Genomic DNA, 16,929 nt, shown 5'->3' with positions numbered 1-16,929 from the left:
GGCTGTCAAGATCGCACAACTCGACTCTACCAAACTCGGCATGGCACGTGTGTGGTCAATGACATAAATTATAAGTATTGGAATCCCTCTCCTCCCCCGAGGACCAAATTCACATGCCCCCTAAATGGGGCTCAAGTCCAAGGCAAAAAGCATATCCTATATACATGAGAATTTTCTTTCTCAAATCCGATGTGGGACAAAACCCACAACTCAAAAGTACAAAAAATTTCAAATGTGGAGGGAAACCGAAAATTTTTTAAAATTAAATTTTTAATATTTATTTTGAAACAAAATACAACAATCTCCCACATGTTTTAAAATTAAAAACTCTTTTGGGTTAAAGCGTAATAATTGTACAATGGTGCCGGTGTCACCATGAACTTGAACTGACATCAGAGTAAGCAAGACACGTCTACAGGAATTAGGTGACACCATAGTCTTAAACCTGAATCATTTTAATGTAAATCGCAAGTACATGTCACTCACACAACTCTTCATTTACAAGTAATTATGCGGTTCGGTGCGTTTCAGTCATACATCATTACCTGGATTTCATAAGTGCTACAGATAATTCGCCTAAATTCTCATAAGAAGCGGTCTCCACCTTCACACCCATATAGGTGAATTTCATCAAGTGTATGCAGGTATACACCACCAAATATATGGCTATGGATCCATTAAGAGTTTTAAAAACTCATCCTTTTGCATTGCTACTCACACTGTACACCATAGAATGGACTCATATAATTCAGCGCAATCGTTTACCTCGTGTCTTGTTGTTTACCCATTGAACCTATCTCATGGGATCTCCAATTGTATAGGTTAGGTTGCCGACACTGGTAGCTCATATATTAGGCTCAGCTTTATTCCCTTCGATGTATCATTGACTAACCTTTTAGATAGTCATTTGGTCAGAGGATCTGTCAGATTCTTTTCTAACCTCACAAAGTCAATAAATATGACTCCATCACGCAACATGTGTTTCAGTATGTTGTGTCTGAATCTAATATGTCTGTTCTTTCCATTATATATTTTACTTTTTATTTTTGCTATAACTGCTTGACAGTCACAATGAATAAACATTCCGATACAGGCTTTGGTTACAATGGTATATCAGTTAAGAGATTTCTAAGCCACTCGGCTTTTGATCTAGCATTTTCTAAGGCAACAAACTCAGATTCCATTGTTAACCGAGCGATACATGTTTGCTTGATAGATTTCTAAGAGATTGCTCTTCCACTCAAAGTGAAGACATATCCACTAGTGGATTTTGTCTCATATGAATCAGTGATCCAGTTAGCATCACTGTATCATTCTAATATAGTAGGATAACCATTATAATATAAACCATATGCCATATTACCTTTTAGGTATCTCAAAATCCTAGACAAGGCATTCCAATGCTCTTTTCCAGGGTTATGTGTATATCTACTTAGCCTTCCTACTGCAAAAGATACGTCTGGTCTAGTGCAGTTTGTTAGATATATAAGGGTACCAATTATTCTGGAATATTCCAATTGAGACACACTATTTCTGTATTTTTCATGAAAGTCACACTATAATCATAAGGAGTACTAACATGTAAACAGTTCAAATGGTTAAACTTTCTCAATATCTTCTCAATGTAATGAGATTGTGATAATATAAAAACACCATTTTTTCTGGTTACTTCAATACCCAAGATTACACTAGCCTCTCCTAAGTCTTTCATGTCAAACTTAGATGACAAGAATTTCTTAGTTGCATTAACTAATTTAATATTAGTTTCAAAAATAAGCATGTCATCAACATAAAGGCATATAATAACATAATCATTTTCAGAAATTTTACTATATACACATCTATCTACATCATTTATATGATAACCATTTGATTTTAAAACACCATCAAATTTTTCATGCCATTGTTTAGGAGCCTGTTTTAAACCATATAGTGATTTAATTAGTTTACATACTTTATTTTCTTTACCTGATATCTTATAACCCTCAGGTTACTCCATATATATTTCTTCTTCTAAGTCTCCATTTAGGAAAGCCGTCTTAACGTCCATCTGGTGTACCACTAGTTTATATATGGAGGCTATCGCTATTAAGACTCTAATAGTTGTAATCCTAGTTACAGGGGAATATGTATCAAAGTAATCTATTCCTTCCTTTTGTTTAAAGCCTTTCGCTACCAACCTAGCCTTAAACTTATCAATAGTTCCATCTGGTTTTAGTTTCTTTCTGAACACCCATTTACAGCCTATTGGTTTGTTTCCAGGTGGTAGGTCTACAAGTTCCCAAGTGTTATTAGATATAATAGATTCTAACTCATCATTTATTGCTTCCTTCCAAAAGGTTGCATCTGGAGAGTTAATTGCTTCTATATAAGTTGTAGGATCATCTTCTACTAAGAAGGTGAAAAAACCATCTCCTAGGTTAGTTTCTCTTCTAACCCTAGTACTTTTTCTTGGTTGTAGGATCATCTCAGTAGGATGATCTTCTACTAAGAAGGTGAAAAAACCATCTCCTAGGTTAGTTTCTCTTCTAACCCTAGTACTTTTTCTTGGTTGTATCTCTTCTACTACTTTCTCGTAAGCATTTTTACTAGTAGATGCGATATCTGATTCATTGACTTACTTTATTCCTATAGATTTAGATTTCATAGGGAATACGTTCTCAAAGAACTCTACATCCCTAGCTTCTATAATTATATTAGGATCTAGAATATTATCATTAGTTTTTAAAACTAGAAACCTATAGGCCGCACTGTTTTATGTGTACCCTATAAATACATAGTCGGTCGTTTTAGGACCTAACTTTCTTTTCTTAGTTTCAGGCAATCTTACTTTAGCAAGACACCCCCGCACTTTAATATATTTAGAATTAGAAACATGATTCTTCCAAAGTTCATATTGTGTTAGTTCAGAAGATTTAGAAGAAATCCTATTTAGGATATAACAAGCAAATAGAATTGCTTCTCCCCATATATTTGAGGGTAAGCCTAAACTGTTTAACATGGCATTCATCATATCTTTTAGAGTTCGATTCTTACATTCTGTTATTCCAATCTGTTCTGGTGTATAAGGAGCTGTAGTTTCGTGAACTATTACATTCTTTTCACATAATTCTCTAAATTGAGAAGATTCATATTCACCTCCTCTATCTATTCTAAGTCTTTTAATTTTTATATTTAACTGATTTTCAACTTCAAGTTTGTATTTAGAAAAAGCATCTAAAACTTCATCTTTGTTTCTTAACAAATATACTCTAGTGAACCTAGAGTAGTCATCTAGAAAAGTTATATATTATCTTTTTCTACCTCTATACATGTGATTTCTAAAATCACCTAAGTCACTGTGTATTAACTCTAATAGAACAGATGATCTTTCTATTTGTTTAAAGGGTTTTCTAATGAATTTTGATTCGACACATGTTTCACATTTATCGAATCCTTCATTAGATATATTAGGTAATAAACCTAATCTTTTCATTTTCTTTAAAGATACTATATTCACATAACCTAATTTACTATGCTATAGATAAAAAGGTTCAACGATATAAATAGAATTGAATGTCTTCTTATTATTATCATTAGATACATTTATAATGAATAAACCATCGCTACAGTACCCCTAACCAACAAAGGTTCTATTCTTAGTCATTACAAGCTTATCTGAATCAAATACTAACTTAACACCAGCCTTATTGAGGAGTGAACCAGAGACCAAGTTTCTTCTAATGTCAGGCACATGTAAGACATCATTCAACATTAGAGTCTTTCTAGAAGTGAGTTTCAGAAGTACTTTCCCTTTCCCTACAACTGGAGACGTTCTAACATTACCCATGAACACCTGTTCATCATCTCCTGATACTTGGTAGGAGGTAAACATGCTACGATCCTTACACACTTGCCTAGTTGCACCAGTGTCTAGTACCCACTCCAAGTTGTTTACAAGGAAGACTTTTGACACCACAGCTACTACCATGTCAGACTCATCGCTTGTTTCTATAAGATTAGCTTGCGGCTTATCTTTGTTTTTCTTAAGCCTGCAGGTTTTGACATGATGCCCATGTTTTCTACAGTTGTAACAGTTTCTTTTTTTCTTGAATTAATTGTTTGCATTCTTCTTTTTGAGCCTGCATTCATTTGCATAATGTCCAGGTTTTCCACAATTATGACAGTTGCCCTTTTTTTTTTTTTATTTGCCCGACTTGATTCCACAAGATTCGCCTTTAAATCTGTCTCATTTTTATTTTCTTTTTGGTCCATGATTCTATTGGCCTCCTCTATTCGTATGTGTACAATAGTGGTTTCTAAAGAAACACCATTCTTTTTATGTTTCATTCTATTCTTATATTCTTTCTAGGAGGGCGGTAACTTTTCTATTAGCGCTCCTGACAGAAACACTTCATCCAACTTAATTCCTTCTGTCGATAGTTCGTGAAGTAGACTTTGAAAATCGTGAATCTGATTTGTGACAGGTATATCGTCTGTCATTTCATAATGAAGAAAATTAGCAATTTCATGTTTCTTAGCGCCTGCATCTTCTAATATGTATTTCTTTTCCAAAGCAGTCCATATGTCTTTAGTAGACACGTAAGAAGCATACACATCATATAGTTCATTGGATAAAGAATTTAGAATATAGTTTTTACAATTATTTTCATCTGTTACTTCAGTTTGATTTGCTGGATCTATAGTAAATGATTCAGATAAAATGTATGAAACTTTTAGGGTGGTCAGAGCGAACATCAGTTTCTGTTTCCACCGTTTAAATGATTGCCCAAAGAACGGTTCGATTTTGGCTAACTCAACAGAAGCATTTATTGTTACTGTAGCCATAGTCTATGTAATTCAACAAAAATTCGATTTTAAGATTGTTTAAATATTTGGTTGAATTAAATAGACTATTAAAATCGAGAACCGAAAAAGAAAAATAAAATTTTGAGAAAGAAGAACTTATTAAATTGAGTTAAGGTGTGACTGAGTCACTCGGCTTGAAACCAAATTTGCTCCCCTTGAACAGCGTCCCAAGTGTAACAGGTTTCCAAAGCAATCGACCTCTAGGATACAACGACTATGACCCGGTCCCACCGGTGCACTCACTGTACACGGGCTTGAACCACTTGCAATTTAATTTGAAAGTGCTGATTTGACTCAGCGATCAACTCAATAGAAAAATGCTTAAAACCGAATATCAAATAGCGTTTTATAAGAGAAGAATTTTTCTTATGTTTGAAACTGGAATCGGTAGTATTTATATAGACTCTAAAGTGGTGCATAAGCACCCTTTACAAAAGGTTAGGTCCGTTGGGTTTAAACCCAACAGGAGCGACCAACCGGAAGAGATGTATCTCTGGTTTAAAACGAAAAAGCGCAAGTGCGAGTAAACTTTCGCACATACAGTCCTGCGAGTACCCATACACACACCCATGCGAGTACACTCACACCGCACCCGCGCCCACGGACTCGGCTCGACACGCGCACGCGCGTGTGGTCAATGGCATAGATTAAAGCTATTGGCATAGCCCCCCACAAGACCAAATTCACATGTCCCCTGAAAGGGGCTTAAGCTCTAGGCAAAAAGACTATCTTATAAACAAGATAATTTACTTTGTCAAATCTGATGTGGGACAAAACCCACAACTTAAAAGTACCAAAACTTTTCAAATGCGGAAGGAAATGACCGAAAATTTAAAAATTCAAATTTTAATATTATTTTAAAACAAAATATAACAATACCTCCACAGAGTTTGCTGTTTCCGACAACTGAAATTGTGCTGGCATTTCTAAAGATTCCTCTTTTAGGCACATCACCGTCGAAATTATTGAATGACAAATTCAAATATTGTAAGAAATGAAATTCTTCCAAATACTTTGGAATCTGCCCAGACAAGTTATTTCGCGAAAGATCTAACTCTTCGATGCCTTTTAAATTCCTTAGAGACTCTGGAATGGTTCCTTGAAGCAAGTTGCCATGCATATAAAGCAACTCCAGGCTCTGACACTTTCCCAACGTATCTGGAATTTCACCTGATAGATTGTTCTCTGAGGCGTCCATTTCACTAATATTTTCCAAGTTATCAACTTCCAGCAGGAGATTCCCAGTGAATGAGTTACCAGATATGTTGATTTTAACTGCGCCAACTTGTTTGAGTATGGTACCATTGAATTTGTTTTGAGAAATGAACGGTTGTTCCAAAAATCCCCAATTTCCAAAACTCGACGGTATGCTTCCATGGAAATCATTTCCATCCAAGAGGAGAATACTCAATCGAGTGATGTTGCCAATTGAAGGTGGGATTTGCCCTGAAAATTTATTTCGACGGAGATTCAAGGCTTGCAACTTGTTAAGCTTCCCAATAGCATCTGGAAGAGTACCCTTCATGGAATTCTCTCCCAGATGCAGAGCATACAAGCTGACAAGATTCTCAATTCCTTGGGGAATAGTTCCAAATATCTCGTTGTCTCGTAGAAACAGAATCTCTAGCTGTGTCGAGAGATTAGCAATGGAGCCGGGCAACTCACCAGAGAGATTATTAAAATAAACAGATAGGACTTTTAAATTGGTGCAGTTGGTCAGTGAAGTGAGGAAGCTCAGGTCATCACCTTCTCTGCTTCCAAGCTGATTTTTCTCTATATTGAAAAGGTAGAGACCCGAAAGACTTCCTAGATTCAAAGGCACATGTCCACGAAAACTGTTGGAGCTAAAATCAACTAATTCGAGACTTGAAGCATTGGACAATGAAATTGGCAGCGTTCCAGTGAATTGGTTCATAGCTACAGAAATCTGTTGCAGGTGTGGAAACACAAGGCCTAGGTTGGGGGGAATGCTTCCATGTAGCCGGTCAGCTGCCACACTAAACACTTGGATGGATGAGAGATTATAAATCGAAGGTGGAATCGTACCTGATAACTGATTTGCAGCTATTGCAAAAAGATAATGCGTGCCCATTGACTAAGCTGGTTTGGAATTTGACCATCGAAATTGTTAGATGTTAGAAGAAGAGTCGTAAGAGAGGAAAGGTTCCCCAACGAAGGTGGGATGCTTCCACTGAGATTGTTGATGCGGAGGTTAAGAGCAATGAGCTTTGGCAAAGAACCAAGCTCAGCAGGAAGCTCTCCAACGAGCTGATTCCGCTCGATGTGAATGGCTATGAGTTCTGAGCAGTGGCTCAGATTGGATGGAATTTCTCCTTGGAGTGAATTATCAGTCAGGTTGAGAATCTGATGACGGAACAAATGGCCGATTTGTTGAGGGATTTTGCCTCGAAATTTGTTGGTGGAGAGATCGATTCTTCTCAGGAAAGAGAGATTTCCAATGTGAGGTGATAAGTGGCCCACCAAGCTGTGGTCCCTGAAGTTCAAGCTCGTGACCCTTTGATGATGGCGGCGACTGCAGGTGACTCCCACCCATTCGCAGAAATGGAGAGAATCGTTCCATGAACTCAAAATTCCGAGAGGATCTTCAGAAATACCATCTTTGAATGCGAGCAATGCGAGTCGATCTGTCTCGTTTTTCAATGTAAATGCCGAGGAAGCAGGGGTTGAAAGACGAGAGGAGGATTGCATGGAAGAGGATAAATGACCATAATACCCTGAGATTGGAACGTGGGAATTCCATTACGTAGATAGGAGATGGGATGATGAAGAAGAAAAAAACACACAATATTTGTAACTCGAATACAGATCCTCTGTTTGCCAAAACCACGACTTTCCTGCTTTTTTCCTCCTTGATTGGTCAATCTCAGTCAGCGATACACAATCACACGGTACAATTAGATTGCAACAACCACACTTGACGCAAACAGAGGATCCGTAACTCTTGTAGACGGAAGCGGATTGCATGGTAGTGTGTTGACGTCACTAGATTCCGTGGGTCCCACCATAATGTATATATTATATCCAATCCGTCCGTCCATTTTGAGAAATCGTTTTAGGGCTTGAACCTGAAACTAAAACAGATCTGAATCTCAATTGGACTGAATGTTAACTATTGAAAACTTATTGGAGTCATAGAAGTTTTGGATCAATGTGATATTTGTTTTTTTCCCTTCATCAAGGCCTATGTGATTAGTAACAGATTGAATGGTAAACAAACATCACAGTAGGCCATAAGAAGCTTTCAACGGTACGAATTACTCTTCCCACTGCTTTCTACTGGTGGTCACTTAAGCTTTGGTTCTGCCTCATTGATGGGTTCATACCTAAAAAATGAGTTAGCTTACTGAGTAAACTTTGTGAGGTCCACCATGATTTATGTGTTTTATCAGCTCCGTCCATCCATTTTACCAGATTATTTTAGGCATGACCCCAACATCTAAGCATATCAAATGTTAAAATATACCACACCATGGGAAACAATTGAATTGAAACGTATACCTTGAAAAAATCTTGGGGGCACAAAAGTTTTGGATCAAGCTTATATTTGTGTTTTCCCTTCATTCATGTCCACATGATCTTATGAACAGGTTGGATGACAAATAAACATCACTGTGAGGCCTAGAAAGGTTTCAATGGTGGAAATCATTATCCCACTGTTTCCTGTGGTATGATCCACTTGATCTTTGAATATGCTTAAATTTTGAGAAGAACCCCTTAAATTAGATGGAAAAACGGATGGATAGATGGATGGGGTGGATAGACCACGTACATTCAAGGTAGGCCCAATTGAGTTTACTAAGTACTTAATGTACTGAGTAACTCAGTACGCAATCCGATTTCAACACATACATTATGGTAGGACTCACAGAACTTAGTGCCGTCAAGGCACTACAGACGAACACCGACTAGCACTGGCTAATCTCCCTCCGACTGGCCAATGGCTAATGGTTGGTGCTATGTGGCCCTACCATGATCTATTTGTTTCATCCATGCCGTCCATTTATGTTTTCCCATGATCTTATGGTCCGATTCAAAAAATGAAGTAAATCTAAATAGCAAGTAAACCACATCACATGAAACAATGTTGATTTAAGGCTCACCATTAAAAACCTCTCAGGGTTTTGGATTAGCTAATATTTGTTTTTTTTTTTTCTTCATTCAGTTCTGTATGACATAATCAACCGGTTGGATGTCAAATAAAAAATAATGTGGACCCTTTCAAGGTTTTTCACGGTAGACATTCAATCACTTCTGTTTCCTGTGGTGTAGTCCACTGAGATTTAGATCTCCCTCATTTTTGGTATCAATCCATACAATGATCTGAAAAAATGAATAGACGGACTGGATAAAACAGGTACATCATGGTAGGGCCCACAACACCGACACCATCAATAGCCAAATCGCATACCACCCACGTTGCTGGTTTCGGGCGTAGCTAAGTCGCGTCTGAGAGCGGATTAGGTGAGACCCAGTCCTCACCCACGGCGCTGGGGCCCTTACCATGAGGTTACTGTGGGGCCCTTACCACCTCATTCTTCGTTCTATCTTTAGATAGGTCGTCATCACTCCTTGAATAGTTGGGCATTTTTCACGGAAAATTTCAAGAGCTTGCATTTAAGTCAACCAATCAAAATAACTGTGGTAGTTGAAGGTATAATGGTGGTAGTTGGTAGTTGAAGGGAATGGTGGCACAGGTGCACGTAAGCGCATGGGCACATGTGGTATATATGTTGTGACATGTAACACGTATACAGAGTAATTAGAGATAAACAATGTCACATTTATGTATGGATTTAAAATTTCCATCCATGGAACGAGGTTGAAGAGGGAAATACTATAGTAGAGCTTGAAGTCCTGGAATATGGTGAAGCCATGTGGTAGAGTGATGTATTTGTGGGGTCTGCCCTACTAGCAATGCTACCGTTGGCTCACATTTTAAAAATAAAACCCATGAGATATGCCTATCTTTACTTCTTCTTCTTTTTTAAATGTTCATCCCCTGCCTATTTGACCGTTCACTGTATTTCTTTTCCACCATGTATTTAATGTTGGGGAACCACGTAGGTACGTAGAGTTGAATCAAGCAAAGTACAACCAATCTCACAAGCAAATTCAAACACAAACAATTTAAATTTTATACGTGAAAAAAGCAATGCACAAAACGACAAGTAATACACTATGAAAGCAGAAATTACAAGAGATAGAGATTATTGATTCAAACAAGCTTCAAATATACTCCACAAGCCCAAGTTATGCCCTTGAAATCCTTATGAACAAATTAGAAAGCCTAAAACACTTATTTACCTACCCAAATTCTGATTACATCCATGATATACCACGATATATATATATATATATATATATATAGAGAGAGAGAGAGAGAGAGAGAGAGAGAGAGAGAGAGAGAGAGAGAGAGAGAGTAACGGTCTCCTGCGATCCATCTCGCAAGATACCTTGTTGCGGTCCAATTCCCACCGCAAGAGACCCTTCTAAGGATTCTCCTGCACTCATGGAGACACTCTTGGAATTGCAAGAGGATTTCACGCAAAAGCCTTTCGTTGGAAGATCCTGTACAAGGATTCTGTGTGGGGCCCACTATGATGTTTGTGATAAATCCAACCCATCCATCCGTTTTTCGAAATCATTTTAGGACATGCGACCAAAAATGAGGAGGATCCAAAAATTAAATGGGCCACATGACAGGAAATAGTGGGGATTTAGTGACCACCGTTGAAACATTCATATGGCTATAAAAGTTTTGTATTGGTTTATGTTCCTGGTGTTTTCATTTCATCTCAGTGAAAATGACCTTATAAAGGGTTTGGATGAAATATAAATACCAAGGTAGAGCCTACGAAGGTTTCAATGGTAAGCATTCCTTTCCCCACTGTTTCATCTCGTATGGCCCACTTGAATTTTGGATCCTCCTCATTTTTGGTATAATGTCCTAAAATGATATTTAAAAATGAATGGACGGGTTGGATTTCACACAAAGATCACAATGGGCCCCACATAGAATCCTTCCACAGGATCAATGTGGGAAAGGCTTTAGCAGGACATCCGTGTCCCTTGGGTTTGGGAAACGGACCGGCTACTCCTCCGCCACTAGCCAATGGGGTGGTTGGTTCTATGTGGGCCCCACTATGATGTATGCGTTTCATCTATGCCGTCTATCCATTTTTTTAGATCATTTTATGGTATGAGACCAAAAAAGGGGTATATCCCAATCTCAAGCGGACCACATTACAAGAAACAATTTTGAATGGACGTCAACCATTAAAAAATTTTTGGGGGCCATAAAAATTTTGGATCAAGCTGATCTTTGTTTTTTCCCTTCATATGGGTCTATATGACCTAATTAACAAATTGGATTTCAAATAAACAGTATAGTGGGGCCTTAGGATGATTTTAACCGTGGCATCACTCTCCCCACTTTTTTCTATGGTGGGGTCCACTAGAGCTTTTGATCTGCCTCATTCTTTGGATAATGCCATAATACGATCTCTCAAAATGGATGGACAGTGTGGATATAATACATACATCATGGTGGGACCCACATAACTTGGTGACGTCACTTCAGCTACTCAACCTCTCATTAGGTAATCCACGTCCCACTCCTAGATGGAAGCGGATTGGCTGGTGTACCACACACTAGCTATATAGTTGGTGTATTAACATCAACAAGTTTTGTGGGTCCCATCAAGAGGTATGTGTTATATCCAAAACGTCCATCTGTTTGGCAAGCTCGTCTTAAGGCTTGAGCCGAAAGATAAGACATATATAAAGATCAAGTGGACCACACCGTAAAAAATAGTTGGGGATTGAACGTCTACCATTGAAACCCTTTTGGGGGTCACATAAGTTTCTGATCAATATGAAATTTGTTTTTCCTCTTCATCTATATATTTGTGATCTTATTAATAAATTGGATGGAAAATAAACGTTATGGTTGACCCTACGAAATTTTTAACCGGGAAAATCATTGTCCTCGCTATATAATTCTTTTTCTTGTTTAATTGTCTAAATTGATCTCGAAAAATGTATGAACGGTGTGGATATAATAAATAAATCATTGTGGGGCCATGTAACTTTGATCTCCTTTGTATCGTTAGTGCAACTTGGAGCTCGAGAAGGGTCGGCGCTTGTCTTCGCGCGATACGTATCTACACCAGCTATATAGCTGGTGTGTGGTACACTAGCCAATTCGCTTTTCTCCTAGACGGAAGGGGATTGCTTAGCTTACTGAGTAAACTGTGTGAGGTCCACTATGATTTATGTATTTTATCTTCTTTGTCCATCCATTTTCCCCAGATAAATTTACGGCTTGATCCCAAAAATAAAATATATACAATGTTCAAATGGACTACACCACATGAAACAATTGAATTGAACTTCTACTGTTGAAAATTTCTTGGGGGCCACATAAGTTTTGGATCAAGTTTATATTTTTGTTTTCCTTTCATCCATGTCTATATGATCTTATGAACAGGTTGGATGACAAATAAACATCACTATGGGGTCCTAACAAGGTTTCAACGGTGGAAATCACTCTCCTCGCTTTTTCCCCTGGCATGATCCACTTGATATTTGGATATGCTTCAATTTTGGGCTCAACCCTTTAAATTAGATGGAAAAACAAATGGACGGCATAGATGAAACACATACATCATGGTGGGGCCCACATAGCACCTACCACCTCCCATTGGCCGGTGGCCGGGGAGTAGCCAATCTGTTTCCCAAACCCAAACCCGGGGAGGCATATTTCTTGCTAAAACCTTTCACATGAATATCTGCCTAAGGATTTTGTGGGGCCCACTATGATCTTTGTGTGAAATCCAACCCGTCCATTCATTTTTAGATATCATTTTAGGACATTATACCAAAAATGAGGAGGATGCAAAATTCAAGTGAGCCATACCAGATGAAGTAGTGGGGAAAGGAATGCTTACCTTTGAAACCTTCGTAGGCTCAACCTTAATGTTTATATTCCATCCAAACCGTCTATAATGTCATTTTCACTGAGATGAAATTAAAAAACCAAGAACATAAACCGATACAAAACTTTTGTAGCCATATGAATGTTTCAATGGTGGTCACTAAATCTTCATTGTTTCCTCTCATGTGCCCCATTTAATTTTTGTATCCTCCTCATTTTTTGTTGCATGTACTAAAATGATTTCGAAAAACAAATGAACGGGTTGGATTTATCACAAACATCATAGTGGGCCCCACACAAAATCTTTGTGTAGGATCTTCCAACCAAAGGCTTTTGCGTGAAATCAATTCCAGGAGTGTCTACGTGAGTGTAGGAGAGAGTTTTTTTTTTAAAGACTCTTCCTCTCTCAATGCAGTTGAATCCCAGCCGCTCTTCTCATCTTATGGCTTCCATGAAGTCTCGCACATAAATTCCTTGCAATATATGTGTGTGTGTGTGTGTGTGTGTGTGTGTGTGTGTGTGTGTGTGTGTGTAAATCTCATCTTTCATTCAAAAAAATGAAAGCTTTACAGGAGGAACTTTGGGTGGACCCCACAATAAAAAGGGGAAAGGCCCGTCTACCGTGAGAAATACACACTAAACGTGAAAACTAGACGCGACCAAAATGAAGCAATCATACCACCCTCAGATTTCCCAACCCCACTCTATTAAGAAATAACAACCCTTTAGTCATCTGAGGGATGATTGTCGTGGACATAACCAAAGAATGGGCTTGGCCGTTACTACCCCTACGAGCCAAGCCATCAGCCACCCCATTCGCTTCCCTAGGACAGTGTACGAGATGGACACCTCTAACTGACTCATGAGGTGTTTAATCCTTGCCCACTAGTAGCACATGTTCCATGAAGGGGAGGATTTCCCCTTGATTAATTCAACCACTGCCTTGGAATCACTTTTCACCTCCACCTTAGAGAAGCGTCACTCCACGCAAAGGGACAGGCCCTCCCAGACAACCCTAATCTTAGCCCGGGAATTTGATTTGAATTCATACCTTGAAGTGAAGGCAAAAAAGAAAGCACCTGTGCAATCTCTAGCCACGTTGCCTCCTCCTGATAGGCCAGGATTTCCATGGGCTATCCCATCAACATTAATCTTGATCCAACCCCTCTTAGGATTCGTCCACCTGACCACCCGGACTGACCTCAAGGACTATCGCTGACCATTCCTAGCCCCATTAAAGTTGTATTCGAAGCTCTGTTTGCATATTTGGTTGGGGGAAGCGTGGGGCCAATCCAGTAAATCCACCGGTGAATTCTGACAATCACCTTTGAAGCAGAAGGTGTGGAATCATTGAATCTGGTTTCATTTCTGGACATCCAAAGTTCCCAAAAAATTAGAATGGGAAGAAGGCCCCTTAAAATATGCGGTCAGTCAGATTGCTTGGTTGGCACCCACCATATTAAGGCCCTGCCAACAGCTGAAACAATGGGGATTGGGTGGACTTGGAGAAGGGGGTTAGAAGTGGTTCCACACTATCTATGCCAGCTTACCCGAGGAGAAAACCTAGTTAATGGTTTTCGATTGGTTCGGGATAGAGTCCCGACAACATTTACATTTGGAAGCCACGTGAATCCCGTTGGCTTGGGTCCTAATGTTGATTGGAATGGCCGTGAGAATAATTTTCCAAGCAAGCAACGACAGTTTTGGAGGAAGTTTTGGGTGCCAGACCCACGTTGCCCATGCTTTGTTTTCCCTAGGCGATCTAGACATATGTCAGGTAGATCTGACACTGAACTCTCTCGAGGTAGTGTTAAGCCAAATCTTTTTGTCTTCTGACACTGAAGTACATATCCCCTCGTCCGAAACATTGTTAACATAGTATCACAATCGGAATAGGAAACAAATCTAGCACTTATGCATTTTTTCGCGCTCGATGTCACTTTCAATGGGACTTCAATGGCATCGACGATCTGTCAATGGCATTGAACACCTTCGATGACATGGAGTAAAACACCAAAACGTTCCAACAACAAACATTGAATTTTCTGGATTTTTCCTATGGCATTGAACATCTGTTAATCGCATCGACAACTACTAGATGGCATCGACACCTTGTTGCTTACATATTTAAGACATCAATAATGTTTAATGGCCACTAATCAAACGAGTGTATAATGGCCACTGATCAAATGAATAGGATTGTCTAACTTGTGTGACTTTTGAGACATGAACTACCCATGCTTGGGCCTGCATATGGTCGGGCACCAGTGGTAAATCACCCTTTCATGTGTACTGTAGAGAGATGGCTCTACCATATTCCAGTTCTTGCTGCTCCATGTCATCATCATGCCCAATCTCCTTCATAAATCACTGGAATGCTTCCTTGTCAACTAAATTTAATGGTTTTAAGACCAATCTGCTCAAAATTGAGAATCCTGAGATCATATTGTATAGCTCATGCTACAGCCGTCCCTCCCTGGAATATGTGGAATGATGATGGATCCATGAGACCATTGAACTTGTTTACCCCACTTTGAATGGTAAAAGGGTTGAAAACTACATTTGATCGGATGGTCTTGTTCGAGTTTGTGCAGTCCATCAGAGCATCGTTGACACACATATATATAAAATCTTTGGATGACCACGTACAAAAGGTTCTAAAATGGCCTACATATTTGTTGATGCAAATGCCTCTACAGGTCCTTGTAAAATAAACCCATTCTACAAGTTTTTCTCTTATGTACAATTAGTTATTCGCTTGCTTATATACTATTGCCTGTTGGGGGCCCACAGTGGTGTATATATCCCATCCAATGTATGCATTAAGTGGGTCCCACCAGAATTATCAGATGCACAAAAAATCAAGCCTATATGTGAGCCACGCCAAAAAATAAAAATAAAAATAAATGAACCACTCCTCAAAACCTAAAACCCCCAACTTGCCTATGGCTCACTCAATGGTTGGATTAGCCAGGTTTTCGTGGCGTCCAACTTTCAACGTAAAGAGACCCTGCTGGACAGGCTACAACTGGCTTCCTGCATAACCCTTATCAAATAAGCTTATTCTAGTACCAGGGACTTGCAGGAGAACAGTCCTCTCACAAGGTAGGCGTAGATAATCATACAAGTGTTGTAAAATTTCTAAGAAATAGAATATAAATTAACTAGCACTAACCACCATACACGTGGCTTGCATGAGTGGATATACAATTTTCTTATTGCGAGGATCCATTTAAGAAGAATTTTCTCATTAGATGTCGACGGTTGGCTAGACTAGCTTTTCTAAGTCGCTTGCCATCTTCATCAAGTGTGAAAATGACGCAATGTGTTGAGGTTGAGCACCGTCTTCCTCTGGGAGATAATTATTTTGAATTTACTGACTTCTCTGAACTCCTCATAGATATGCCTCAAACCACAAGGAAAAGAGAATAATTTTTAGAAATTTGTAATAAATTGATTGATTGCCTGACATGTATGTCCCTGTTACACCATTAATATAGTAAAAAAAATTCCTAATTCCCAAAAATAGCAACATTCTAAGTCTAATAAAAATTTTAATTCTAATAAAACTCTTTTAAAGCCTAATTTCTAAAAATAAAAATTCTAAATAAACTTTTGCTAGAAGAGTCCTAGCATGATTACAAGTTAATTCTAAAAAAGAAGAAAAATCTAAAACTCTAAAGATAAGAAAATATTAAAAAATTCAAAATTACTAAAAATAGTAACTTTCCTTAAAAAATTGTTTCTATCTGAAAGCGTGTGTTTTATGACGAAACGGACATATGCGACCCACTTTATGGGTCGGTTCACCTCGGATGACCCGTTTCAGTAATGATTGAGAGGTTGCACGTCCCATAATGCTACCCATATCAAAAGTTACGATTAATTTACAGTCCACCTTCTTTTGGTCCAATCATGTTACGAATGTATCCATGGCACGTTCTACGTAATAAAAAAAGAAGTGTTCTGACCAAAGAGGTTGTCACTGCCTTCGATTATTATTATTATTATTATTATTTTTGGAATCTAAGGTCTTATTATCCAACCATAGCTTGACACATAAGCAATTTGTGATTGAAACCCAGTGGAGAATTTAGACTTCCCCATAGTCTCCATGTACAACC

The 16,929-nt window shown here is 38.5% G+C and overlaps 2 protein-coding genes across 2 annotated transcripts; both read right to left on the bottom strand.

Moving 5' to 3' along the window:
• Positions 1-4,795: 4,795 nt before the first annotated feature.
• On the bottom strand, positions 4,796-6,763 carry LOC131253791 (putative receptor-like protein kinase At3g47110). Its single transcript, XM_058254930.1, has 2 exons — positions 5,728-6,763; positions 4,796-4,830 (listed from the first exon to the last, which is right to left on the bottom strand). Exons 1-2 carry the CDS (start codon positions 6,761-6,763, stop codon positions 4,796-4,798), a joined length of 1,071 nt encoding a protein of 356 aa, XP_058110913.1.
• LOC131253790 (LRR receptor-like serine/threonine-protein kinase EFR) lies at positions 6,034-7,557 on the bottom strand. Its single transcript, XM_058254929.1, has one exon. It carries the CDS (start codon positions 7,555-7,557, stop codon positions 6,913-6,915), a length of 645 nt encoding a protein of 214 aa, XP_058110912.1. The 3' UTR covers positions 6,034-6,912.
• Between the last annotated feature and the right edge of the window lie 9,372 nt (positions 7,558-16,929).

The sequence above is a fragment of the Magnolia sinica genome, chromosome 8 (genome assembly GCF_029962835.1).
Source record: "Magnolia sinica isolate HGM2019 chromosome 8, MsV1, whole genome shotgun sequence".
In the NCBI taxonomy this organism is placed as follows: Eukaryota; Viridiplantae; Streptophyta; class Magnoliopsida; order Magnoliales; family Magnoliaceae; genus Magnolia; species Magnolia sinica.
The sequence above is the reverse complement of the archived record's forward strand: the minus strand, read 5'-3'. Positions and strand labels throughout refer to the sequence as shown.

Bases quoted from the DNA above. Each gene is read 5' to 3' on its own strand.
- LOC131253791 (XM_058254930.1), bottom strand. From the start codon at position 6,763: ATGAACCAATTCACTGGAACGCTGCCAATTTCATTGTCCAATGCTTCA. The intron at 4,831-5,727 runs GTATTGTTATAT...TGAATTACATAG, and splicing joins AAACAGCAAACTCTGTGGAG to ACTATGGCTACAGTAACAAT.
- LOC131253790 (XM_058254929.1), bottom strand. From the start codon at position 7,557: ATGCAATCCTCCTCTCGTCTTTCAACCCCTGCTTCCTCGGCATTTACA.